General features: G+C 39.3%; 2 protein-coding genes across 3 annotated transcripts in view; one reads left to right on the forward strand and one right to left on the reverse strand.

Annotated features, from left to right (window-relative positions):
- eef2kmt (eukaryotic elongation factor 2 lysine methyltransferase) overlaps positions 1 to 219 on the forward strand; it is a 40,431-nt gene extending 40,212 nt beyond the window's left edge. The window contains exon 8 of the mRNA XM_063058782.1: positions 86 to 219. Coding sequence (XP_062914852.1) covers positions 86 to 108 — 23 coding nt within the window. The 3' untranslated portion in view covers positions 109 to 219. The remainder of the gene's footprint in view (positions 1 to 85) is intronic.
- alg1 (ALG1 chitobiosyldiphosphodolichol beta-mannosyltransferase) lies at positions 151 to 26,643 on the reverse strand. Of its 2 annotated transcripts, none has more exons than XM_063058779.1 (13): positions 24,032 to 26,643; positions 22,787 to 22,867; positions 22,138 to 22,241; positions 21,893 to 22,041; positions 18,441 to 18,530; positions 16,427 to 16,537; positions 16,053 to 16,174; positions 13,827 to 13,865; positions 5,284 to 5,343; positions 4,965 to 5,075; positions 4,442 to 4,556; positions 3,593 to 3,668; positions 151 to 282 (listed from the first exon to the last, which is right to left on the reverse strand). In XM_063058779.1, the coding sequence occupies exons 1-13, from the start codon at positions 24,483 to 24,485 to the stop codon at positions 151 to 153; spliced, it is 1,644 nt and encodes a 547-aa protein (XP_062914849.1). In that variant the 5' UTR covers positions 24,486 to 26,643. The 2 variants fall into 2 exon arrangements, 1 of the variants encoding a protein (XP_062914849.1); XR_010019288.1 differs by having other exon boundaries at positions 236 to 282; positions 4,431 to 4,556.
- Between the last annotated feature and the right edge of the window lie 861 nt (positions 26,644 to 27,504).

Genomic DNA, 27,504 nt, shown 5'->3' on the forward strand with positions numbered 1-27,504 from the left:
CCAAAAATTATTTGGCATTCATTGGTGTACTCAAGTGTTTTCACATCATCTCCAGACTGGGTTTTTCTTATCCATGGCATTTCAGGATCCATTCTGAAGCAACTGTAGACACAGCCAGACCTGCTGAAGAGTCTCAGTAATGGTCAGATTTCAATGACTTGCCAGCAGAGGAAGCACCATTTCATCCCAGTTCTCATCCCACTGAACCATCTTGGCTTCTTTCAAGTTTCTTTTAAATACACCAAGTTTGTTTGTTTCGTTGTGGAAATCTGTGAAGAGAAGCTGAAAATACAACTCTTATTGGCTAAAGATCAAAGAAATGTTTAAGATTTAAAGTATATCACAGGTAAAGGAGAAATGTATGCCAAATGCAAGGAGGTGTAACAGGGCCTACTTGTTTTTATATAAATGCAGTTGGTTGTGTTTTGTTGCTATATATAAAATTCAATAAATCTTAAGGAGTTGCGAAGTAGTGCTTTAAAAAAAAACCCATTGCTACAATACTAACTTTGGATATGTTGATGTTTGTAATTCATGGTCACAACACAGCTTTCAAATTATTCAACTTCAGATTTTGGAATCATTTATTTTTCACATATACATCAAAATAGTGAAATGTGTCCTTTGTGTATGATGTGCTGGGGACAGCCCACAAGTATTGCCACAATTTCTGGCACCAGCATAGATGCCGACCAACAGCAAAACAAGCCCCATGTTTTCCTCTCTCCCACCCACCTACATACACATGCAGAGTCCTCTAGCCTCCAGTTGACTTCCAGACCCTGGGCATTGCCTTCCAATTGACCACTGGGCTTTGATTTTTGGTATCGACCTCAGGACTCACCAATGAGTGCCCCCAAACACCACGCTTTGTATTGAAGACTCCCCAGTGACAGGATCCTGAACTCTGGCCTCCTGATTCACATACCCAGGGGATCGCTGACCGCCCCCGGCCTGCATAGAACTCTGATCCTAGAATCCACTGTCACTCTTAAACTTGGGGTCCACCAGCTTGACATCTGACCACAGATGTCTTTTGTTCAACATCACTGGCCTTTGAATAGAGAACAGAGGCCAAAACTTTTGCCTAACCCCTCCCCTGTCCCCAACACCATCCCTACCAATCTAAAAAAAACAACTTAGTCTGAGCCATGACCTTAAATAGAAACCACAGATCACCATAATCTTGACCAGAATTTCCATGGCTCTTGAAAAGCCATGCCCTCAATATACTACCAAACTTATCCTCTTAGACCACATCTTCAGTAACTTAAGGTCGGATGCAAGCATAGTGCTCAGTTCCACTCCCATATTCTCAGAAAATGAAGCAAATGGCTTGAATTTAACAAGACTTGGGCAACACTGGCACTATCTTGAGAGAGTAACAACCTCATTTTATGATAATGCCATCATCAAAACCATCTCAGTATCCTGAGAGTCCTCAAAGAACTAAATATTGATATCCAAGATTAAAATAATCCTCTCTCCTTGCTTCCACCACATAGTAAGTTAAAAAAAAAAATCAGCATTTATTTGGGCTGCAGTTTGCCGGGCTATCTCTATACTCATCTATCTGATTATTCTCTTACCTCCCCCTTATTCCCTGCAAATACTATTCCTCTTTTTTAAAAACATTAACCCATCCTCAATTAAACTTTATTCCCCTCTAGAAAGCAATCTTGTTTATTCTATGGAAACTTTGCATTGAACACCTCTTAATCTTCTGTTCCAAGGAAAATCTTAACCATATCTGCTAATACCTTTGTAAAATCACATTTGTCTTTCCAGTACCAGCCATTATTCTCAAAAGCAATTTAGAGTTCAAAGTTATTCAACTACATTTCTTTATTAGAATGATGTAACATGACTTAATGTTAAGTGCAGAGAATGCATTTATAGGCATCCGTTAGTCTCATGAGACCATGGATTTGCGCCTTGGAAAGTTTCCAGGGCGCAGATCTGGGCAAGGTTGTATGGAAGACCAGCAGTTGCCCATGCTGCAAGTCTCCCCTCTCCACGCCACCAATGTTGTCCAAGGGAAGGGCATTAGGACCCATACAGCTTGGCACCGGTGTTGTCGCAGAGCAATGTGTGGTTAAGTGCCTTGCTCAAGGATGCACATGCTGCCTCAGCCAAGGCTTGAACTAGCGACCTTCAGATCACTAGACGAATGCCTTAACCATGCACCAACACAATAGAATGCATAGCAGTGTAAAAATATTGGTATATAGCTTATTGATAGATGATCATGGCAGGTTGATTAGTTAGCAGCTAATTACCAGTGGAATCCCAATAGGTTAAGAGTAATTTATACCTGTTATAAATTATTTGGTGAGAACCTATTCAAGTTAACCAAGGCATCATTAAGTCAATTATATCATTTAGTAGTAAAGATCTCCATCGGCAGAGAAATGTAGATTCTACTTTGGAATGCATAGTAAGGATTATAACATAAATCTGGTAAGATAATTTTAAACGGGAAAATCTGCAGATGCTGGAAATCCAAGCACCACACACAAAATACTGGAGGAACTCAGCAGGCCAGGCAGTATCTATGGAAAAGAGTATAGTCGACGTTTTGGGCCGAGACCCATTAGCAGGTCTGGAGAATAAAAGCTGAGGAGTAGATTTAAAAGTTGGTGGGAGGAGGGGCAAGAGAAACACAAAGTGATAGGTGAAACCTGAGGGGGGGGGGGGAGAAGTAAAGAGCTGGGAAGTTGATTGGTGAAAGAGAAGACCATGGAAGAAAGAAAGAAAAAGGAGTGATGTGCAGAGGGAGGCAATGGGCGGGCAAGGAGGTGAGAGGGAAAAGGGGATGGGAAATAGTGGGGGCATTACTTAAGTTCAACGTTCATGCCAACAGGCTGGAGGCTACCCAAATAAAATACAAGGTGTTGTTCCTCCTTGGCATGGTAGGATCATTGTGCTATGTGCAAATTTAGTCTTAATTTCAAAAGAGATACTATAGGGGATGCAGGGATAGGGTACACTAAATTCTTAAGTTGATGGAATTACTAGAATGTGTCCATTCATAAGCATCATAATCAATGTAGATAGCATATTAAGAATAATTAAAGGGGTAATGAACTTAAATTTCATAATTGGTGCAGTAACAAATATGACAACACGATATAATTAAAGGCTGTAGGAGAAACTGTTATAAGCAAGAATTAAGACTAATAGCACATAGTTTTACATTAGTTCAGCAGGTATCATATTGACCTTACATCTTGAAAATTGGATACCAGAGTGGTAAAGTCTAATACATACCACAAGACTAGACAAATCTAGTTTAGGGCAGCTTTTCAAACAAAATTACACATGGGTTGTTATATACAAGTTAATAAAGATTTAAAGTGATGATATTTACATATTTACTGATTGCTGCACTAACGTAGGAATAGCATAATTTTTTAAATCTGTATAAAATATTAATGTGATTAACTTCAAACTTTTGTATCTAATTATTCATGGAATGTCAAAAGCCATTTTATAAAGGCTGGAAAAGATGTCCCAGCATAGGCATTAAAATAATTCATTTTGGGTTTCAAAGTAACCTAAAAAATCATTTTTATTGCAAATATCATCTTACCTTTAGTTGCTCAGCAAGTTCATGAGAATTTTTAAATATTAGACCATTTTCTTCATGTTTCACAAGTTCTGGTAGACTGTAAAATAATGAGAAGAATGTTACAAATGATCTTGGAAAAACAAATTACAGGTAAGAGGGCTGACAGGAACAAGAGGAGAAGCTGAAAAAGAATAGGACAGGGAAGGTAGTGAAAAATAATTGACAACAAATGTAATCAAACATCACAATTAGTTGAGTGAAACTGGTAAAGTACGGGAATTTCTGACTTTATTGATTTTGATATTTATCTCTTATATTTTGAATGTGCAGAGGATTAATTCCAAAATTTAAATAACAACAAAATGCCAAAATCGAATGAAAATGCACTATTTAAAAATAAACTTGACCGACTCTTTTGGGGGGGCGGGGGCAGTGTTGTGGAGGCATTTACAATACTGGATGCCTGAAGCACGAGTAGTGAAAGCTGTTTTGCAGTGTGAATATTCTGGTTTCAAAGATACAGTTTGGTGTCAGAGGTACCTCTATTATTGGTTAAGGGACCATAGAAATCACAGCTGAATATTTAAAGAAAATCTGTATTGAGCAGGCAAACAGCAAGCATGGATGAACTGCTGTGTTTTTTTTACATGATAGAAATTAACACATTTTCTGCAACTCATCAATTTTTCAATATTACACAAATAATAATGAAACAATAGTGCCTTAATACTCAACATACTTGCTTGCTTAAATCCTGCTTTTGAAGTAAGTTACTTCAGGATTAACCATAATTAAGAAACTGTAAATAGACAATGTAACAGAGAGATGAAAGCGAAGAATCAGGGAGTTATTATTTTACCTTATACGTACCACTGGAAATCAAGTGCACACACGGGCAAACGACAACCAAACATGTCTACTACCTTCATTGGCAAATCTAGCCCACTGCTTGATTTATGAAGACAAACTCCTAAATCACCAGATCCTATAAAATGATTACAAAATATAAGGTATGGGGGAAATGTGCATTACATGTTTAATCCAATTGCATTATGGATCTGTACAAAATATTCCAGCAAAAATATTTCCTTAAAATCTTCAGCTATTTAAAAGAAAAGTACAATTGCAAAGAATCAAAGTGTAGAGTTCTATGACTTTGCCAATACTTGCATGGATACTAAGTTCTCTGCCTTTAGAAACCAGTATCACCCTAAATATTGGTTCAATAAGCTCAGCCATGCTTTATGCACAACTAAGCTTCAGAAAGTATTATGACAGGTTGGAAGATTTACCATGCTATTCCTTAATCAGTTTCAATTATGAAGTAAAAAAAACCCAAAATAACTATTAAAATTACTGCTATTTAAAATGTGTGTATCAAAAGCAATTTTACCTAGCAGCACTGGATAGTCCTCTGCTTCCAGCCATGGAGTGCAAATATGAACATACTTAAAATGCATTTTTTCAATTAGGTTGGTGTAAAATTCCTTTAATGGACCTTTTCCTGAAAAACAGAATACATTTAATCATATTTAAATTCAGTGAACTAGGGAGAGTTGATGAGTGTGGGAAGAGTAAGATTTGAGGTCAGGGCAGTGAGAAAAGAAAGAGGGAGAGGATGAAGTGAGAAAGGTGGTGGGAGTAGGGAATTGGGAAGAAAATAAGCAAGAGATTTTCAGGATGAATGAGAAAACAGATGTTCAGAAATGTACCTGTAATAGCACAAACAAGGGATGGCAATTTGGAACCACTGGTTATAAATCTTTCATATTCTGAAAAGAAAATACAAAAAATGCTTAAATTGGAAAAAAAATGCAAAAATGCACAATAACTTGAAAAGTGAGACGGTATAAAGAAATCCAATCAAATTGTTACACTAACCATGTAATGCTTTTTCCTTCTCAAGTACTAGAGTTACTCAAAGTAAATTTATTATCAAAGTACATATAACTTTATTGTTAAAGAATCGTTTTCACCACTGGGACACTACAGGCAAATTGCTGTCAAAGTTTCATTAGCGCACCTCCACTTCGACCATTATCTTTTATATGTTTTTGTTATAGATGGTTTTAACACTGAGAAGGCAGTTTCTGCTTATTAGTTACAAATACATTCAAAATTTTGAACATTGCAATCAAATCTTTTTTTAATCATCTTGGCTCCAGGGAGGACAATACAACTTTGCCAATCTTCTTCATGTGCCTTGCGCGTTACATGCTTGGGCGATCATGGCTCTCCATATCAAACGATCCCTCATAGCGTCAATGATATCTCGCACACTTAGATCTGTTAGTTCTTTCACAGTGTCCATATATTTTCTTCTTTGCCTTCCTCTTCCATGTTTCCCAGGCATATGGCCTTGTAATGTAAGGCATTCTATTTCTCCCTTTCTGATGACATGGGCCAGGAATTTAAGTTTCCTCTCATTTAATGTTCTCATTAAAGATCTTTTTATATGGGCATGTTGGAGTAGTTACCCTATCTCTATATGATATTTTCAGCATTCTTCTAAGAAACCACATTTCTGTTGCTTCTAAGTTTCCTTGGAGTTCTGGTGTTATAGTCCATGTTTCGGAAGCACACAGCAAGATTGACCAGATGTAACCTTTTAGTAGCCTAAGCCTTGTTGTCATAGAAATGTGTCTGTTGGTGAAGATGGGTTTCATATTTTGGAAGTTGGTTTTGCAATGGCAATTCTTTTTATTTCTACTTTACTTCCAGCACCTTGTGATATAAAGCCACCAAGGTAATTAAAGCTGGTCTTTGGTTCAATCTCTAATAATCGATTCCAACAACTTCCCAACCACTACTGTGGCTTTGCCAGTATCAAAGTAAAAATGAAGGTATTGTTATAAGTCTTCTGCATCTTCATGGCTTTGATACCCTTCATAAAGTTTTATGCCCACACAGAACAAAACATAATATTCAGCAAAAGATCAACCAGCATTTAAAAAATCTCTCATTTTCCTCTTGTAGGCATTATCTCTGGTTGTTTTCTTTGTCTGCAGTTCATGATGCACTGATCATTTTGCCAGAAACTAACTGAAGCAGACATTGGACCATTATTAAACTTATGTTTAGTACCTATCAAAAATACTTGTTAATCCTTATGGACTTATAATGCTACATAACTCAAAAAAAGACCCAATTTTAACTGTCCTATCTAATCCCCACAAACAACATAATTCCTAGCCTTTGATGCAGCTACCATAATACTTTAAATTCCTGCATTTGCAATCAAGCAAATTGAATACTGCTGATAGATTACATTGATTTCCATCTTGCCTTGATGCAATAATTTCCAGTCCTCCCAAGAATTTGGTTCTACAGAAAATTCATTCTACTGTCACTGGAATCCATATCCTTGCAGTGTTTAGAAGATCAGATTGAAAATTAAATACTGGGCATGCAAACAAAATAGATTTAAAATCTATCTTATGCATGTATGTATAATATATGGTAGAAATGCCATTTATTTGACAAACTGGAGATGACAACAATTTTTTTTTAAATAAGGAGGCAGCATTGAATTGCATATTTAAGATTTATAAAACAGCCTGGTTGATAACACTCAGTAAGTTCACAAGATGAAATCTAAATAATATCTTCATGATGGAAGTAGGCTCCAGCAAAACTACAATATGGATAAACGTTATTCCTTCATCCAAAACAGGTTTTGTAAATGTAATATACAGGAATTTAATGTTCCAGCTGGAGTTATTCAAAAACCATGGTTGTATAAATCAGAGGCAGAATGACGACATCATAGTGTCAGCACTTCTCATCTCTAGTCTCCTGCAAGATAACTCTGCTCCTTTAACTCTATTCTCTCTAGATCCCTTAATTTAAATCCTTCACCTTTGACTGGAATTGTGTCTACCTAATCTTCTCTAGCCAGTCTTTTTCTTTCTTCAGGGTATCTATAAAAGCTCTCTTTGAGCAATGCTATTGGTTGTCTTATTACATGATTCAACTGAAATTTTGTTTAATAACATCCCTATGAAAGTCTTTCGAATTGTTTTCTCCCTGTTAAAGATATAACATTTTAAAAAGTGGCTTGGACAATTCTGTTAGAAGATTATTTTCAGTAAAACAAAGTAAAAGAAAAAAAAAGGACTGAGAACAAGAGATCGTCAATGCAAAAACACTGAGATAACAAACATTATAAAATAAGATGATTTCACCCTGCAACAAGCAAACAAGAAAATAAAGTAAAGAAAGTATCTCCCCTCAATACCGCATGGAAGAAGAGGGCAGAAATAAAAGGAAGATAACAATTAAATTACAAAATCATAGAATGGTCTAAACACTAAATAGTTATCATTGTTTGGACTTTAAAAAGAAAAGTATATGCCACACAAGTAAAGAACAATCTCCAAGTTCAAGGGAGGGTATACCCATTTCCCTGTAATATTCAATGGTATGATCACCACGTTGAGGCATGGTGTTCTGCATGCAATATTTATTTCTTGATTCCACAAAGTCTTTCCATCATTTCCAAAGTAAAAGACCGTAAGACCATAAAATATAGGAGCAGAAGTAGGCCATTTGGCCCATCGAGTCTGCTGCACCAATCATGGGCTGATCCAATTCTTCCAGTCACCCCCACTCCCCTGCTTTCACCTCATAACCTTTGATGCTCTGGCTAATCGAGAACCTATCTCTGCCTTAAATGCACCCAATGACTTGGCCTTCACAGCCGCTCGTGGCAACAGATTCCACAGATTTACCACCATCTGACTAAAGTAATTTCTCAGCGTCTCAGTTCTAAAAGGACGTCCTTCAATCCTGAAGTGGTGCCCTCTTGTCCTAGAATCCCCTACCATGGGAAATAACTTTGCCATATCTAATCTGTTCAGGCATTTTAACATTTGGAATGCTTCTATGAGATCCTCCCTCATTCTCCTGAACTCCAGGGAATACAGCCCAAGAGCTGCCAGACGTTGCTCATACAGTAACCATTTCATTCCTGGAATCATTCTCATGAATCTTCTCTGAACCCTCTCCAATGTCAGTATATCCTTTCTAAAATAAGGAGCCCAAAACTGCACACAATACTTCAAGTGTGGTCTCACGAGTGTGTTACACAGCCTCAACATCACACCCCTGCTCTTATATTCTATACCTCTAGAAATGAATGCCAACATTGCATTCACCTTCTTCACAACCGACTCAACCTGGAGGTTAACCTATAGGGTACCTTGCACAAGGACTCCCAAGTCCTTTTGCACCTCTGCATTTTGAATTCTCTCCCCATCTAAATAATAGTCTGCCCATTTATTTCTTCCACCAAAGTGCATGACCATACACTTCCCAACATTGCATTTCATTTGCCACTTCTTTGCACATCAAGTCTTTCTGTGGGCTCCCTGTTTCCTCAACACTACCTACTCCTCCACCTATCTTTGTATCATTGACAAATTTAACCACAAATCCATTAATACCATAGTCCAAATCATTCACATACATCATAAAAAGCAGCGGTCCCAACACCAACCCCTGTGGAACTCCACTGGTAACCAGTAGCCAGCCAGAAAAGGATCCCTTTATTATCACTTTGTTTTCTGCCGACCAACCAATGCTCCACCCACGCTAGGAACTTCCCTGTAATTCCATGGGCTCTTATCTTGCTAAGCAGCCTCTTGTGCAGCACCTTGTCAAAGACCTTCTGAAAACTCAAGTACACCACATCTACTGCATCTCCTCTGTCTACCCAGCTTGTAATTTTCTCAAAGAATTGCAGTGGGTTTGTCAGGCAGGATTTTCTTTTCAGGAAACCATGCTGGCTTTGACCTATCTTGTCATGTGTCTCCAGGTACTCCGTAATCGCACCCCTAATAATCAATTCCAACAACTTCCCAACCACTGATGTCAGGATAACATAGTTATCTTTCTATAGTTTCCTTTCTGCTGCCTCCCACCCTTCTTAAATAGCGGAGGAACATTTGCAATTTTCCAGTCATCCGGCACAATGCCAGAATCTAGCCATTCTTGAAAGATCATTGTTAGTGCCTCCACAATCTCTCCAGCTACTTCCTTCAGAACCCAAGGGTGCACTCCATCAGGTCCAGGTTTATCCACCCTCAGACCATTAAGCTTCCTGAGCACCTTCTCAGTTGTAATTTTCACTGCACAAACTTCACTTCCCTGACACTCTTGAAAGTCCAGTATATTGCAGACGTCTTCCACTCTGAAGACTGATGCAAAATACACATTCAGTTCCTCTGCCATCTCTGCGTCTCTCATTACAATATCTCCAGCATCATTTTCTATTGGTCCTATGTCTACCCTTGACACTCTCTTACCCGTTATATCCTTAAAAAACTTTTAGTATCTTCTTTGATACTAGTTGCCAGCTTCCTCTCATAATTCATCTTTTCCTTCCGAATGACCTTCTTTGTTTCCTTGTGCAAGTTTTTAAAAAGCTCCCCAATCTTCTACTTTCCCACTAGCTCCGGTTTCTTGTATGCCCTCTCTTTTGCTTTTACTTTGGCTCTGACTTCACTTGTCAGCCACAGAAATGTCCTTCTTCCCTTTGAAAATTTCTTCTTATTTGGGATGTATCTGTCTTGCACTTCCCTCATTTTTCACAGAAACTCCAGCCATTGCTGCTCTGCTGTCTTTCCTGCAAATGTCCCTTTCCAGTCAACTCTGGCCAGTTCCCCCTCACGCCATTGTTATTTCCTTTATTCCACCGAAATACCGACACATTGGATTTTATTTTTTCCCCTCTCAAATTTCAAAGTGAACTCGATCATATTGTGATCACTGTTTCCCAAGGGTTCCTTAACCTTAAGCTCTCTTATCACCTCTGGATCATTGCACAACACCCAATCCAGCACAGCCGATCCCCTAGTGGGCTCAACAAGCTGTTCTGAAAAGCCATCCCTTAGACAGTCTACAAATTCTCTGTCGAGGTCCAGTACTGACCTGGTTTTCCCAATCCACCTTCATATTAAAATCCCCAACGATTATCATGACATTGCCTTTCTGACACGCCTTTTCTATCTCCTGCTGTAATTTGTAATCCATATCCCGGCTGCTGTTTGGAGGCCTGTGTACAATTGCCATTAGGGTCCTTTTACCCTTGCCATTTCTCAACTCAATCCAGAGAGACTCTACACCTTCCAATCCTATGTCATCTCTTTCCAATGATTTAATATTATTTCTTATACACAGAGCCACACCACTCCCTTTGCCCAGTAACCCATCTTTCCTAAAAGCTAAGATGTGTGATGCACAAGTGCATTCTCCAGGACAAATCAACCCACCTTCATCTGACAAACTGAAACTCACTTTTCCCATGCCCTGTATGCATTGACAAGTAGTATAGCAATCTGGCAAGATCTTCTTGACGATACTTCTCTAGCTTGCAGACCCGACTATTCAGAAGGATGAGGGCAGATGGTATATGAGAAAGCTATCACCTGCAAGTCAAATGTCATCTGAACTAGAAAATAATTTGCGAACTTCCAAAACAGTTCACTAGCACTATTAGAAAAGTACCCTAACTGCAATTACTGATGTAGTTTAAAAGGACAGGTCATTACCATATTCTCATGGGGAACATAAACACGAGGAATTCTGCAGATGCTGGAAATTCAAGCAACACACATCAAAATTGCTGGTGAACACAGCAGGCCAGGCAGCATCTCTAGGAAGAGGTACAGTCGACGGTTTGGGCCGAGACCCTTTGTCAGGACTAACTGAAGGAAGAGCTAGTAAGAGAATTGAAAGTGGGAGGGGAAGGGGGAGATCCAAAATGATAGGAGAAGACAGGAGGGGGAGGGCTGGAGCCAAGAGCTGGACGGGTGATTGGCAAAAGGGATATGAGAGGATCATGGGACAAGAGGCCCAGGGAGAAGGAAAAGGGGGAGGGGGGGAAACCCAGAGGATGGGCAAGGGATATAGTCAGAGGGAGAAAAAGGAGCGAGAGAGAAAGAATGTGTGTATATAAATAAATAACGGATGGGGTACGAGGGGGAGGTGGGGCATTAGCGAAAGTTAGAGAAGTCAATGTTCATGCCATCGGGTTGGAAGCTACCCAGATGGAATATAAGGTGTTGTTCCTCCAACCTGAGTGTGGCTTCATCTTTACAGCAGAGGAGACCATGGATAGACATATCAGAATGGGAATGGGACATGGAGTTAAAATGTGTGACATATCAGAATGGGAATGGATTTTAATTCACACATTATAACAACTCAAGCACAGTTAAATGCTTTTATTGGTAAGAATATAATTTCCTTTTTAAAAGTATTTACAAATGGTTACTATAAATGTTAATATAAACGATGCCAAGTCATTGAAAGGCACTTGATAAACTCTTCATTTCTTCACTGAAGTTGCTCACAGTGTGTCCTTTCAGTCTTTAAATTTTGTTCTTCACAGAGGCATCTGGTAAAGCCTCTTCACCACTCTCGTCACCTTGACTCGATGCACATAACGTCGGAGAAGCTCACCAGCTGCTGCTTTTCAAAGTAAACACTCTCCAATGAATTGGGTAGTGGATTTTGAGTGGAGTGGTACTGTTCAGTACCTGTACGATCATATCTCAGAACCTGCGATCCATCCTCGACACAGGTGTATGGGCTGCCATTCTCTATTCCAAAAAATTGATGAAGGTCTGGGAGAACACAGATTATCTCCTGCACCATCATGAACACCAACCAACCTGGAACTCTCATGGTGTTGATTTCTTGCACTCAGGAGTGATATTGCTGAGTCTGACTGCAGAAACTGGAGTTGTTGCTGCTACTTATTGGGGGAAGATAAATTGTGTGAGATAGTTACACATGAACAATGGTTGACAACTAGATGAACCAAATGACTAAATATGGGCAGATATAATGTGAATGTCCTAATATGATGAAGCCATCATTACGACGACCATATTTGAGCACGGTGTTTATCTTCCCCCAATAAATAGCAGCAACAACTCCAGTTTCTGCAGTCAGACTCAGCAATATCACTCCTGAGTGCTAGAAATCAACACCATGAGAGTTCCAGGTTGGTTGGTGTTCATGATGGTGCAGAAGATGATCTGTGTTCTCCCAGACCTTCATCAATTTTTTGGAATAGAGAATGGCAGTCCATACACTTGTGTCGAGGATGGATCGCAGGTTCTGAGATATGATCGTACAGGTACTGAACAGTACCACTCCACTCAAAATCCACTACCCAATTCATTGGAGAGTGTTTACTTTGAAAAGCAGCAGCTGGTGAGCTTCTCCGACGTTATGTGCATCGAGTCAAGGTGACGAGAGTGGTGAAGAGGCTTTACCAGATGCCTCTGTGAAGAACAAAATTTAAAGACAAAGGACACACTGTGAGCAACTTCAGTGAAGGAATGAAGAATTTATCAAGTGCCTTTCAATGACTTGGCATCGTTTATATTAACATTCATAGTAACCATTTGTAAATACTTTTAAAAAGGAAATTATATTCTTACTAATAAAAGCATTTAACCGTGCTTGAGTTGTTGTAATGTGTGAATTAAAATCCATCCCCATTCTGATATGTCACACATTTTAATTCCACATCCCATTTCCATTCTGATATGTCTATCCATGGCCTCCTCTACTGTAAAGATGAAGCCACACTCAGGTTGGAGGAACAACACCTTATATTCCGTCTGGGTAGCCTCCAACCTGATGGCATGAACATTGACTTCTCTAACTTCCGGCTAATGCCCCATCTCCCCCCATACCCCATCCGTTATTTATTTATACACACACATTCTTTCTCTCTCTCTCTCCTCTGTCCCTCTGACTATACCCCTTGCCCATCCTCTGGGTTCCCCCCCCCCTTTTCCTTCTCCCTGGGCCTCCTGTCCCATGATCCTCTCATTTCCCTTTTGCCAATCACCTGTTCAGCTCTTGGCTCCATCCCTCCCCCTCCTGTCTTCTCCTATCATTTTGGATCTCCCCCTCCCCCTTTCAAATCTCTTACTAGCTCGTCCTTCAGTTAGTCCTGACAAAGGGTCTCGGCCCGAAACATTGACTGTGCCTCTTCCTACAGATGCTGCCTGGCCTGCTGCGTTCACCAGCAAATTTGATGTATGTTGCTTCTCATGGGGAACTTGGTGTTGTGCATTAATGTTCTCAGCCTGTTTTTGTTTTTCTGTACATATGAGGGACAAAAAAAATTTTAACTTCCTGTAGTGATCCATTTCTGCATGTACTTGATTCTTCTAAAATAAGGATAATAATGTGCCACACATTTAAGTGGAAACAAAAATTAGCAGTAACCTACCTTCTAATGCTTTTAATAGAATGGAGAAATCTTCATCCTCTGAAAATCAAATAAAGATAAGCCATTATGGTGAAGCCAAGGAACTTCCTTCCCGGGCCACATAAAAATCCATGGGACCCATAAGCCACATTTTAAACACTTTGTAAATTAATATGTACAAATCTCAAATTAGTGGTGCAAAAAGATTTGGCTATTTTGACAGCATTTTAGTGCTGTTGGTATATAACCTTCGCCTTCTTTAAGATGGTAGCAGGACAAAATTACTGCACAGGGTGTTGGAGTTCAGAGCTCAATTCTGGCACCCTCTGTAAGCAAGTTTGTGTGTTCCTTTCTGTGCGCACGTGGGTTTCCTCCACGTGCTCCAATTTCCTCCCACAGTTCAAAGACATACCAATTAGTAGGCTAATTGGTCTTTGTCAATTGTCCCGTGATTAGGCCAGGGTTAAATCAGTGGGTTGCTGGGTGGCACGGCTGGCAGGCCTGGAAGGGACTGTTCTGCATTGTATCTCTAAATAAAAAAGGCAGTCAGCCTTGGGGACGCTAGCAGTGATGATAGCACAGCAGCAATGGCTGGAGTTTCTGGGAGCACTTCGGAAGGGGAAGGATAATTACATCCAAAAGTAGTAGTATTCTAAAGGGAGGGTGAGCAACCATGGCTGACAAGGGAAGTGAAGGTCAGTATAAAAGCAAAAGAGAGGGCGTATAATACTCCAAAAATTAGTGGGAAATTAGAGGATGGGGAAGCCTTTAAAAACCAAATGAAGGCAACTAAAAAAGCAATGAGAGAAAAGACAAAATATGAAGGTAAACTAATCAATAATATAAAAGAGGATAGCAATTTTTTCAGCTATACAGAGAAACATAGGCGAGAGTGGCTATCGGACCACAGGTAAATGCACTGGAGAGGTAGTAATGGAGGACAAGGAAATGGTGGACAAACTTATTAAGTATTTTTCTTGGGAAGCTGAAAGGACTGAAGTTAGCTGAGTCACCTGGACCAGATGGACTACATCCCAGGGTTTTGATAGTTAACTGAATAGATTGTGGAAGCATTAGTCATCATTCAAGAATCGCTATATTCAGGAATAGTTCTGGAAGACTGGAAATTGTAAATGTCACTCCATTTTTAGGAAGAGAGGGAGACAAAAAACAGGAAATTATAGGCCAGTTAGCTTGACATTAGTGGTTGGAAAGATGTTGGAGCCCATTACTAAGGAAGAGGTTTTAGGATATTTGAAGGTACATGATGAAATAGTCAGCATGGTTTCCTTGAGGGGAAATCTTGCTTGACAAATCTGTTGAAATTCTTTGAGGAAATAACAGGCAAGACAGATGAAGGAGAGTCAGTGGATGTTGTTTACTTGAATTTTCAGAAGGCCTCTGACAAGCTGCCACACGTGACTGATTATGGTATTTCATGAAAAATACTAACATGGATATTAGATTGGCTGACTGTCAGGAGGCAAAAAATAGGAATAAAGGGGGCCTTTTCTGGTTGGCTGCCAGTGACTAGTGGTGTTCCACAGGGTTGGCTTTGGGATCGCTTCTTTTCCCACAGGATAGGTTTCGGGACTGATTTTTTTTTCCACGTTGTACATGAAAGATTTGGATGATGGAATTAATTTCTTTGTGACCAAGTTTTCAGGCAATAAATCGGAACAATTAATCGATCTGTGAATAATTTAATTCTGGATAACTGAAAATGAAGTTAAAAGGCTATGGAACTGGATGTAGGTGCCTGGAACAGGCTGCCATGGGGAGTAATGGAGACAGAAACTATAACGGCATTTACAAGGTTGTTGGATAGACACATAAATATGAAGGGAATAGAGGAATATGGATCAGATACAGTACAGGAGGAAGCGAATTAGTTTAATTTGTCATATATTCAGCAAAGACATTGTGGGCTGAAGGCCAATTCCTGTTCTGTACTGTTCTATGTTCTTTTAGTTATATTGACATATATTTTAGATAATTAAAAATTCTCTATCTTTTAAAATCATTGTACTTCCATCTAAAAGAAGCAGCTCAGTATAAGGAACTTATTTATAGTTCATTGCTATTTGAAATCATTAATTGGCGCTGGTTGCAATCTTCATTGACGTCCCTCCATCACCTTATCCTGTTTCATGTTCATATAAAGATATTTAAAACATTCAATTAATAGTATGCACAACAAGTAGTATTGTAAAACTGGCTATGTTCTCAAAGAAAAATCTGACTTACCTGTCCAGCTAGTACTGCTAAGCAATAATGTAGGTCTTCCTTGGACATGTGTGATATTTCCAGTATTTGTATTCAGTACAGTAAAGGCGGTCTGTTCCAAATTAGAAGGCACAGATTCGGTCCTAATTTCACAGCAAAAAATGTATAGTTTATGCCTTATAGTGTCAAAAGATGTGTCTGAAATAAAACTGTTGTATACTACATTATTAAGTAGATCTACTTGCTCAAGAAGTCTATTTTTGGAATTTGGCAGATAGAAAAGGCTTTCTGGTTCTATGTCTGATTTCAACTGTTTTTGATATAAAAATATCAAACACTGCTTAGCTTTTCTACTAAGTAATTAATAAACAAAAAATGTCACACATAAAACATACCTTGCTCTAAATGCGACAAAATCATTGGCAAGCTTCTTAAATAACTTATGTTGCAATTCTAGAGGAACTTCTCTGAAAATGGGAGATGGGGAATCATATAGTGTGACTGCCCTGTAAATGAAAAACACAAAAAATAAAGCTGAAACATACTCAACATACCACTGAAAATTAGGGCAAAGATAAATTGTCTATACAAATGTCAATAAAAGCATGTAATTAAAAACTCTGAACTATATTACTACGCTTTTTACTATTCATATTTGGTATCTGGGAGACACTGACAGGACCAGCGTTTATTGCCCACCTATAATTGCCTTGAGAAGATGAAGGTGAGCTGCCTTATTGAACTGATGCAGTCTTATGGGTGGAGGTCCTCGACAGTGCTTTGAGTATGGAGTTCCAGAAGGATAGGCAATGTACTTCCAAGTCAGGAATTTATATGGGATGGAGGAGAGCTTGCAAGTTATAGTGTTCCTATGCACCTGCTACCTTTGTTCTTTTTGGTGGTACAGGTTGTTGATTCGGGAGATTCTTTGTGAATAACTGGAAAGCATTTTGTAGATGGCAAACACTGCAAATGCTCTGCAGGAAGTGCAAGGAACAAACATTTAGGGAGTGCCAATCAAACAAGCATCTGGATGGTGTTAGTCTCTTGCGAGTTATTGGAGCTGCACTCATCCAGACAAATGGAGTAACCCATTACGTTCCTGACTAATGCCATGTCGATGTTGGAAAGCCATCGGAGTGTCACAAAGTGAGTCACTTGACTTAGAATACCCAGCCTTTGATCTCCTCTCGTATCCACTTTATTCATGAGCTGGAGCTTTGTTGCGGTAATGCCACTGAATGTCTCAGTAGGTCATTAAATGCCCTCTAGTTGGATTTGGTATTTGTCATCTCATATTCGCATGAAGCAAGACAGACAACATTCAGGCACAGGCTGATAAGTGGTGCAATTTTAGTTCCCACTCATCAAACCATGCTTGAATTTGTCTCGTCTTATTGCATGTAGGTGTGGGCTTCTTCATTTGCTAAGGGTTGTGAACAGAATTAAACGTTGTGCAATTATCACCAAACATCTAACCTAATAATGGAAGGATAGTCAACGATGAAGCAGTTGTGCATTGAGTTCCGCCCTGAAGAACTCCTGTAATGATGAACTAAAACTACAATGACTGATCTCTGGCAAACACACTTTGCACAAAAGAGATAGTATGATTCCAACAATTGGGGAATGTGATACCATTAACTTTAATTTTACCAAGACCCCGTGATGGCATACTCGGTTAAATGCAACCTTTATACTGATCAATCACATTAACCTCACCTCTGGAATTCAGCACCTTGGTGCATGTTTGGAATGGTCTTGGCATAAACTAAAGTGGGCATCACTAGTATGTTAGGAAGTACTCAATAGCACTTCTTAATAACTAGAGTGAATATCAAGATACAAAATCTCCAGAGAAATAGAACTCAAGGTAATTCCTTGCAAGGCAACAGAGAGGGCAGTATGAAAGTGTGAAGATTTAGTTTATTTCACTATTTACTACAACAGACTGCACCAAACAGTTCCAGGGGCCAGATGTGGTCTGTGGGCTGTACATTCTGCACTTGTTTTACGGTATGGGTCATTTATTCTCTTCCATTTTATCTTAACCACTATCAGTTCTGGATAAATCCAACATTCAGCATTGCTCATCTCTACATTTTTAATTATATCTTTTCATACTTAACCCCACAACTTGACTTGATGTAGCAAGAAACTTTCCGAAAAGATCAGATTATTAGCCAGAAACTTTCAAATTTCGTAACTCAGCCACAGATTATGAGCAGTCCACACACACTGACAGCCAATCTACACGATATATGAATAAATAATACATCTAATTATTTCCACCCAGTTAAAGAATGTGTTAGCTGCTGGGTTTACAAAACAGTAACAGAAAACATGCTTTAAGCAATTCAGTTGACACATATTATGGTCAAATATATTAAGCAAAGAATGCAGGCTCACTTGATCCTCCAGTTCACTCTCAAGTCTTCTTTCATGGCTTCAGTTACACACAAATTTGCATCAGACAGCTTACCAAAAAAATGTTCATACCTAATTAAAAACAAAATCATTGCAAATATTAATAACAAATCATCTGTGACAAATACATTAATCTGAACTTTCAAACATTATAAATATTTAAGCTATAAATATCTTTTTGGTGAGCAGATCTAAAGAATTTTAAATTCATGTTATTAAACATTTAAAATATGCCATGACAATGCCCAGAACCAGGGGTCACAGCTTAAAGATATGCATTATGCCATTTAGGAGACAGAAGAAGAAATATTTCTGCTCTCAAGAGTAGTGAACTTGTGGAATTCTCTAGCACAGAAGGCAAATGAGGCTAAGTCATTAAATGTATTCATGGAACAGCTGAAAATATTACTAATAGCTAAAGAGATTAAGGAATATAGGGAGAATGCAAAAACAGGATAACAAGTTGCCATGATCACAGTGAATACCCAAGAAAGTTCAACAGCCTACTGCTGTTTCTAATTTCTATGTTCCTCAGTCTCCTCCAATGACATTATTGAAGTGACTTGCTTTTTAAAAGTGGGCTCTCCTGCACTGGCCCATGAATGTCCAACTGGCAATTAATTTCTTTCTAAGACTGTTTACAAAATTAGCTTCCAGCCCAAGAACCAGACAATACATATTTCAGTTGGTACAATATGCAGTTTTTAATCTCCCTTATATTATCCAAGTGGGCGAGGAGTGCAGGAATACTGTGAGCACAGCTCCAGACTCTAATTTTAATTTCCTCAGTAACCATACTGTATCCTATTCAGAACACATTTCTAAGCAACTTTTAAGTACGTTACCACTTCTAGCAACCTCACAATGTCAAGGGAATAGAAACTACTGCAAATACTAAGGAAGTCAAGTAGAGAGAGAAACAGAATTGACACTTCAGATAGATAACAGAGCGTTGTTCTTTACCATCACTTTTTTAAGAATCCTCTTCTTCTGTGTAAAATATTCATTTAGCATCTCAACCACATCTTTTGGCCTCAACAGCAGATCAGTTCCAATATTTGTTTCTAATGGCCCTCACTGTTTCTGACAGACTTCTCACTGTTAATGATATAGATGACCTTCAGATTTAAAAAAAAATTTGCCCAAGAAGGTCCATAAACATTCAAGATTACGTGTGTACATAATTAACAAGAAACCTAAGTGGGAAATGTGGAATTTTGAGAAGTTCAGGAATGGATTAGCTGAAAGGTGTTGGAAAAAGATTCAACAGTAAAATTTAAACAACAATCATATTTACACATGGGAAGTGAAAGGGGAAATTTGCTGACTAAAAGAGCAGAGGATGGGACCAACTAGATCTACTAAACCAGGGGTCCCCAACCTTTTGCGCACCACAGACTGGTTTAATATTGACAATATTCTTGAGGACCGGCCGACTGGGGGGGGGGGGGGGTGTTCAAGTTCACCAGTGCGTGACAAGGAATGAGGAAAGGTGCAGCTGACTCATATCGTTTCATATCGCCAAATCACATCATTTCCTCATGGCCCGGTGGTTGGGGACCACTGTACTAAACAACTGGCGAAAATTCAACGAGCTCAATGGCCTCCATCTGTTGTATGGCTACTACTTACAACCCAGTTAAAGAATTAATGCATCACCCTTTAAAATGCAATAAAACCCAGAAAAATGTGATGCTATTAAACTATATCAAAGGAAAATGCACATAATATTGCCTTGGAAAATCTAAGAATTCAGTAAAGTAGAAATAATGCATTGCAAGGAAAGAGAAAGTAGAATATCAGAGCAGGCAAAGAAGAAGCAATAGAAATAAAAAAAATGATTAGTTAAAAATTAATGTTCAAATACAGCCCCAATTCCTAGTACTCAAATCACTATGCTAACATCCAGATGCTACAAGCACAACATGTGGTTTGCTGGGTTCCAGTAATCCCAACCCTTCTGCAGCAGGCACCTCAAAATATTGGAAAAATATAACCTATTCTATCCACAAAGTACTCCAAATTCACTGGGAAGAAAAGTAAACCAATATCAGCGTCCTCTCTCAGGTCCTAGTTATATTCTTTCAAATCCATTAGGCTGGCCATGACTATTCACATGCCTGACACCAGACTCCAAAACAGAACCATTCTGAATTTCATCATGGGAAAGGAGTACCACACTGGGAGAGGAAAATATTCAAGGAGTCACTCAAAGCAACAGCTATGTTGACTCCTGGAAATTTCTGGCCCATGACTGCTCAAAGTAACATTCAAGATGATGTTGAGAACCTTCAGTCCACACAGCTGGAGCTCACAGAAGTCTTGCACAAACAATGAAATGAGAACACCCCTCACAAACCATCCACCAGCCTACCTTGTCAGTCATGTTGTGCCTCATCAGTGAAAGTGTTGTTCTTTCAAGAGTGACACAGGAAGAAATTTCTTCATACAGGGGATAGTGAATCATCTTCCCAAGAAAACTATGGAGGCTCAGTCATTATAAAACTTAGGTAAAGGGGAATAAATTTTATGTGCAAGGGTATCAAGGAACATGGAGTTAGTGCTGGAAGATGTCGCTAAGGTAAAAGATCAGCCACGATGTTACTGAATGGTCAAGCAAAGGTAAGGGGCTTGTGCTGCTTCTATGTTCTTACGTCTTAGTTCATTTGTTTGTAATTTGTATTTGTGTGTAAGGTTCTCAGCAATATTAGCTGGACTGTTAACTATTAATTGCTTATTACAAAATGGCTTCTCTGAAGTATTAAAAGTAAAATGGCTTCTTGTACTGTTAACTGCTGAGCAAGGGGTTCTCTGTGGCGGTATGTTTGGGTTATAATTAGAGATAATGGAAATTGTATTCGTTTGCTAGCCAATGGAAGTCATGTTCTGCTGTCTTGTTTATGTGTGCTGAGCTGAGGATCGCGAGCTTTTTCAGAAGGCGAGCGGGGAGGACGGACGTGCGGGAATGGACCGCGGTTCCAGGGCGGCAGATACCACACCTCGGGGGTTCGGATGGTGGCTGGAATCTCGGAAGGACGTTGTGGATGGAATAGGAGGCGTGAGCTCCAACGTATTAAAATACTATGTGCACAAGACTGGTAAGTTACTTATGTGGCGCCTTTTCTTTTATTTGTTGCTACTAACCCATCACCAAAAATTACTATAAGGTATAATTCTTTACTCGCACTTGGTATATTGTTTGATATTTGTGTCGAGGCTGATCATTGGGTACCTCACACTGTATCTGCACCAAAGCATTTGGACTGTTTGGTGGGGTTGACGGCTATTCACCCTAGGCAATGGGAATCAGTTGGGGTCAAAGGCGTTACATGTGCAAAAGTATCAAGCTTACTGATTCTTCAGATGAAGTATACAGAATAGGTATAATAAGATGTTATATCAAAATTAACCATAGAAAATATTTCGATACTAACCATTTGGCAATCTGCACAATTGGGTGATGAACTCCATGAGTCAGTCCCATAATGGTGTAACCGTAATTATGCCAGTCAATGATAAATTTACTTCCTCTTAATAAACATACTGCCCACACAGCTGCAATTGCTGGGAGGCCTGGAGGATTCTGTATGGAATTATCAAAAAAAACATAGAAAATTTAATCATATCAGTTTATTCAAGTAATTCAGAGAATAAAAAACAACTAGAATAAACCATTTACCTGCAGCAGCATGTAGGATGGTGGATCAATTTTTAGGAGGGCATAACATATTTGCAAAGCCTGCACTACGACCTTCACCCCATATTGAAAAATCTTTGGTCCAACTACAAAATATAAAACGATAGTTTGTAAACTGATTACAGAATAATTTAACATACCTGTATTTCAGAGATACTTTGTTTTAACTACAAATTTAAGGCATAGAATATATGTATCTTGATAAAAACTTACTTTGAACTTTAGATTACAACTGAGCAATCACCATCTCTACAGCCACTTGTTTTAAAATACTAGAACCCAAGGAACCTGTTGGCTTTTAGCCCCATTAGTTTTTCTTGTACTTTTCTCTAGTAATAAGAACTGTTTTAAATTCTGCCACCCTTATAATGCATTGTTTATCTTTTATTTTTGGATTTTGTTTTTTAAATGTCTGGTGTCATGAAGACCAATCCACTGCAATTATTTAACATGGCTACATTGTTGTATTAAATCACCATCAACTAGCTGAAATAGAATTGGTAGCTCAATGATTCCCAAAGTGGTTATGCTTAAACCCTGGGCTTCTCTGTGAATGGCTCAAGACTGGTGGTTCACAATACAGTTCCAAATTTAAATGTATAATTTGTGTAACAAAGATGACATTACTTACATTTTGTTGCTGTTGTAATCTCTGTTAAGTAGACAATTTTAATCTTATCATTATGTAAAACATCTTTATGAGGTTTTGAACCTGAAAAATATAATTCAAACTCAGTATTTTAAAAAATCAATTACAGATTTGGATAACATAAAGATATGTAAAAGCACCAATAATATACTGGAGAAACTCACAGGTTCATCAACATCAGTAAGAAAGGAACTGTCAATATTTCAGTTGAGATACTACATGACAGTGGAGAAAGGCAAGTAGGATAGGAGCAGTTGGATGATACCTGGACCAAGGAGGGCTCAAAGATAACAGATAGAGCCAAAAGGTGGGGAAGAATAGCCAGGAACACTAGTGCTGGAGGCTGACACATAGCAGGGAGAAGTGGAACCCAACAGGGGAAAGGATTCAATGGGTGAACTGTTGGTTAGTAGGTGGATGGTACCAAGAGTTGGGGGGGGGGGAGAAACAAATGGAGGAACTATCAGTGGGGGGGGGGAAGAAAAAATACCTAACTCAAGAACTATGGCATGGTTTATTTACATTAAATTCAAACAAAACACATTCAATACAAATGGCTAAAGAGAAGCTAATCAATTTATGAGGTTTAAACTCTAAAGTGTAGGTGTCTGGCAATGTCCAAATGTTAGAAATACTGCATTTTAGTTTAAACCTGAGGAAAGCCCTGTTAACTCTTTATATAACAATAATCTAAACTAAAACAGATAAATCAGTCCTCATCACAATTGCACCTGTGGGAGATGACTGAGTCGCAAATTTGCTGCCACATTTATAGCAGTGATTGCAGTTCCAAAGTACTTTAATTGACATAAGGGGATTTTGAAATATCCGTTCCTGAAAGATGTGAAGTAAATGCAAATCATTTTATCCATTACTCACAAGACATGAGGACAAAAAACACTACTGAAATCACTGGCTATAAAGCATCTTTATAGACAATTAAATGTTTAAGATATTATCTAAAATCGCTTGCTTCTGATGATTTACAAATGACGTGTTGCATGCAGTTTTTATATCAGTGCGTCAAATTAAATAGGATGGACTTCATTGGTTCAAAACAACCTCCAGTTATTCAAATGTAAGGAATAAGATTAATTTAATTGAATGACTAACTGCATTTGACGTTGCTTAAATATCAGTCTAAATGTCCGAGAATTAATTTGATTTTTTTTTGTCAGATATCACAGTGGATTTGAATCCGGCAGCCAGCCTTCCGAACGGACGCACCGGGGTAGCCGACTGCAGTGACGCTGAAGCCGTGCCTGGCCAGAGACAGCGAGTGGTACAACATGCGGGGGCTGCGGCCCAGGTCCCCCATGACCAGCACGCACACAGCCCTGCGGTCGACAGCTCCCCGCCGCCGGGATGCCCACACCACCGAGACCAGCACCAGCGCCGCCCCCACGCACAGCAGGCACACATCCGCATCCGCAAAAGTAAAACTGCAGACGGGGACCACGATGAAGGCGGCGAACAGAAACCATAACCCCGCCATGGCAACAGGCCGACCGGCAGTGCTGCCACGTCCTGACACAGACGGGAACTCAGCTGCAAATCTCGCGAGGCCACACAGCGGCCTGGAGGAGGCGTTGAGCCTGAGCCGGGCTCTGGACGGCGGAGGCGGGAGCGCACGCTCCGATGGTTTCCTCTTTCCCCTTCTAGTAGGAGATCTGAGGGACATCGAACTGAAACGTTTTCTTTGTCACGTTTCCATCACTGGCGCTCGTCCTGTTGAGTATTTTTAGCGTTTGATTTTCCTTCAAGCAGGCTGACTTCTGTAAAAAGGGGAAACGAGACACCTGAAATATGAAATAAAAACGCAAAATGCCGGAAAGTTCAAGCAAGATTTATGGAGATTCAAAGTTAAAATTGCGAGCCGAGGACCTTTCATCAGAGCCAAGAAAGTTATAAGTTGAGAAGGGTGATTGTTCCTGAATGGAAGGAAGCCATTCTACCTGTTCAGTCCAACCAGGCAACCCTGCATACTCCCTTCCTCCCAGCTCCATGCATCTCTGCAGATTCCTTCAGGTATTTCAGCAGACCCCTTTTGAATGCTAGAACTAAATTTACCTCCACTACTGCACTTAGAGTGTTTTCCTGACCTTAAACACTGGCCATATAAAATGTGCCTCTTAGTTCTTCAAGCAAACATCCTCATTTTACATTCCCCTGTTCACAAAGGAATTGTTTCTGTCTACCTTGTTTTTCATGATACCTCTACCAGATTCCTCCAGTCTCTGTTCCAAGGATAATAATTCCACATTATTCAGTTATCTGTGGAAGTAAAATCTTCCCACTTTGGTAAATTTATGTATCATCGAAGCCTTTCCAACTGTGCTGAAGTTGGATGTTACAGCATAGCCAGCCATAATAAACCTTTTATAGTTGAAGTAATGTTCTACTAAAAAAAAATTGTCATGGCTTCCATTTTCAGAGGCTTGTTACAAGTAGGGTGACACAATAGGGAGAAATGTACAGAATTCACAACCATCGATATTGAGTTGGGGTTGCACTTTAAAGAAGCTAGTCTGACGTGGTGACATTTTAGGTAAAAGTGTTTTAGCGTGCTTTTGTTGTGTAGGTTTTGGAGTTCAATAACAGATGTTACGGGTTTCATAATGTTTAATGAAACTGGTAACACCTTTTATCACAATGGACCAGCCTCTTAAAGTTGAAACCCCAATGCGATGGCGGTGGTTGTGAATGATATAATTGGGAGAAATGTATGTTACCCCAAACAAGGACTTTGGCAACAACTAATTCTCATAAAACACAAATAAGAGAAAATCTGCAGATGCTGGAAATCCAAGCAACTCAGCAGGCCAGGCAGTATCTATGGAAAAAAGTACAGTCAACTTTTTGGGCTGAGATCCTTCGGCAGGTATCCTTGCTAATTGAGTACCTATCAATTTCTGTTTTAAGCACATATACTTAATAACTTGGCCTCTTACAGTGGTCTGTGGCAATAAATGCCACAGATTCATCACCCTCTGGCTAAAAAAAAAGCTGCCTCATCTCCATAACTTTAGAACTACATTTGCATTTGAACATTTCATTAGATAAGATGAAAATAAGCAATATGATTCATCACAATGAAAGATATGCCTCTCACTCAGATACTTTAATATTGTTTTCATTTTACTTTTCAGGAACAACGGTTCTTACGAATCTTGTGAATCATTTCACCGCATTGTTTACCATTTCACCTATAATGTTTACCATTAGATGAGGAAAATGTGAATATTTAAATATTTGTTTTTATTTTATTAACAGACATTTTTATTAATATTTATTTTTGCTTAATTGCAGATGAATGAAGTATATAGACACCCAATTTAAAAATAAACACCAATGAGGTTGTCAGCAGCAGATGGCAGTGTGGCCTCAGGCAATAACTCCTCACATGCTGAATTTAATCTTTATATTGTTCTATATTCCCATTGATAATGTTTCTGAAATACAGAAATTATTCCAGTTACAAAGGTGCTATCAACAAGATTGCATCATCAAACACATCTTTACCTCCTCCAACTTTCCTCCATTATTCCCTTGTCCATTCATCCCTCCCAACTAATCCTGGCAAATATCCCTCCAAGCGACTGAAGTGCTACACCTGTCCATTCAACTCCACCCTCACCTCCATTCAGGGCCCCAAACTTTCCTTCCAGTTGAGAGAACTCTTCACCAGCAAATCTGTTCGGGTCATCTCTTGCATCCAGTACACGTGATGCAGCTTCCTCTACATTGATAAGATACGACATAAATTAGGGGACCACTTTGTCCATCAAAAGTGGAATTTCCTTGTTGCCAACCATTTAAATTCCTATCCCCATGCCCATTCTAACACGTCAGTCCATGGCCTCCTCTTCTGCCATGATGAGACTACTCTCAGGATGGAGGATCACCACCTCACATTCCATCTAGGTAGCCTCTGACTTGATGGCGTAAACATGGGTTTCTCTTCCAGTAATTAAAAAAAATCCTGCCCCCTTTTCTCTTCTATTCCCCATTCCAGCCTTTCATCTCTTCTCTTCACCTGCTCCTGGTGCCCCTTCTTCCCTTTCTCCCATGGTCCAATCTCTTCTCCCATCAGATTCCTTGTTCTCCACCTTTCCCACCTACCTGGCTTCACCTATCATTTTCTAGCTTATCCTCCTTCCCCTTCCCCTTCCCCCATTTTTTCATTCCAGCATCTTTCCTCACCTTTCCAGTCCTGAAAAAGGGTCTTGGCCTGAAACGCTGACTGTTTATTCATTTCTATAGATGCTGCCTGACCTGCTGAGTTCCTCCAGCACTTTGTGTTGGTTTGGATTTCCAGCATCTGCAGAATCTCTTGTGTTTAAAAGTGCAACTTGACAACTTCCTTTGTGGAGAGGTGTATATCTTGGACTGTTTTCTCTGGAGTGTCAGAAGCTGAGGGGTGACCTTTTAGAAAGATACACAATTATGAGAGGCATAGATAGGGTAGATATGGTCTTTTCCCGAGGGTGGAAATCTTAAATACTAAGGGACATAGCTTTAAGATGAGAGGGAGAAATTTTGAAGGAGAGTAACAAGCCAAGTTTTGGTTTTGCTTAGAGAGTGGTGGGTGCGCTGCATGGAAGGAGATCCAAAAGCAGCAGGCACATGAATATGGAGGGATACAGAACATGTGCAGGCAGATAGGATTAGTAAGGCAGACAATAATATCAGAGGATACC

Source organism: Mobula hypostoma, chromosome 9 (assembly GCF_963921235.1).
Source record: "Mobula hypostoma chromosome 9, sMobHyp1.1, whole genome shotgun sequence".
NCBI classification, from domain to species: Eukaryota; Metazoa; Chordata; class Chondrichthyes; order Myliobatiformes; family Myliobatidae; genus Mobula; species Mobula hypostoma.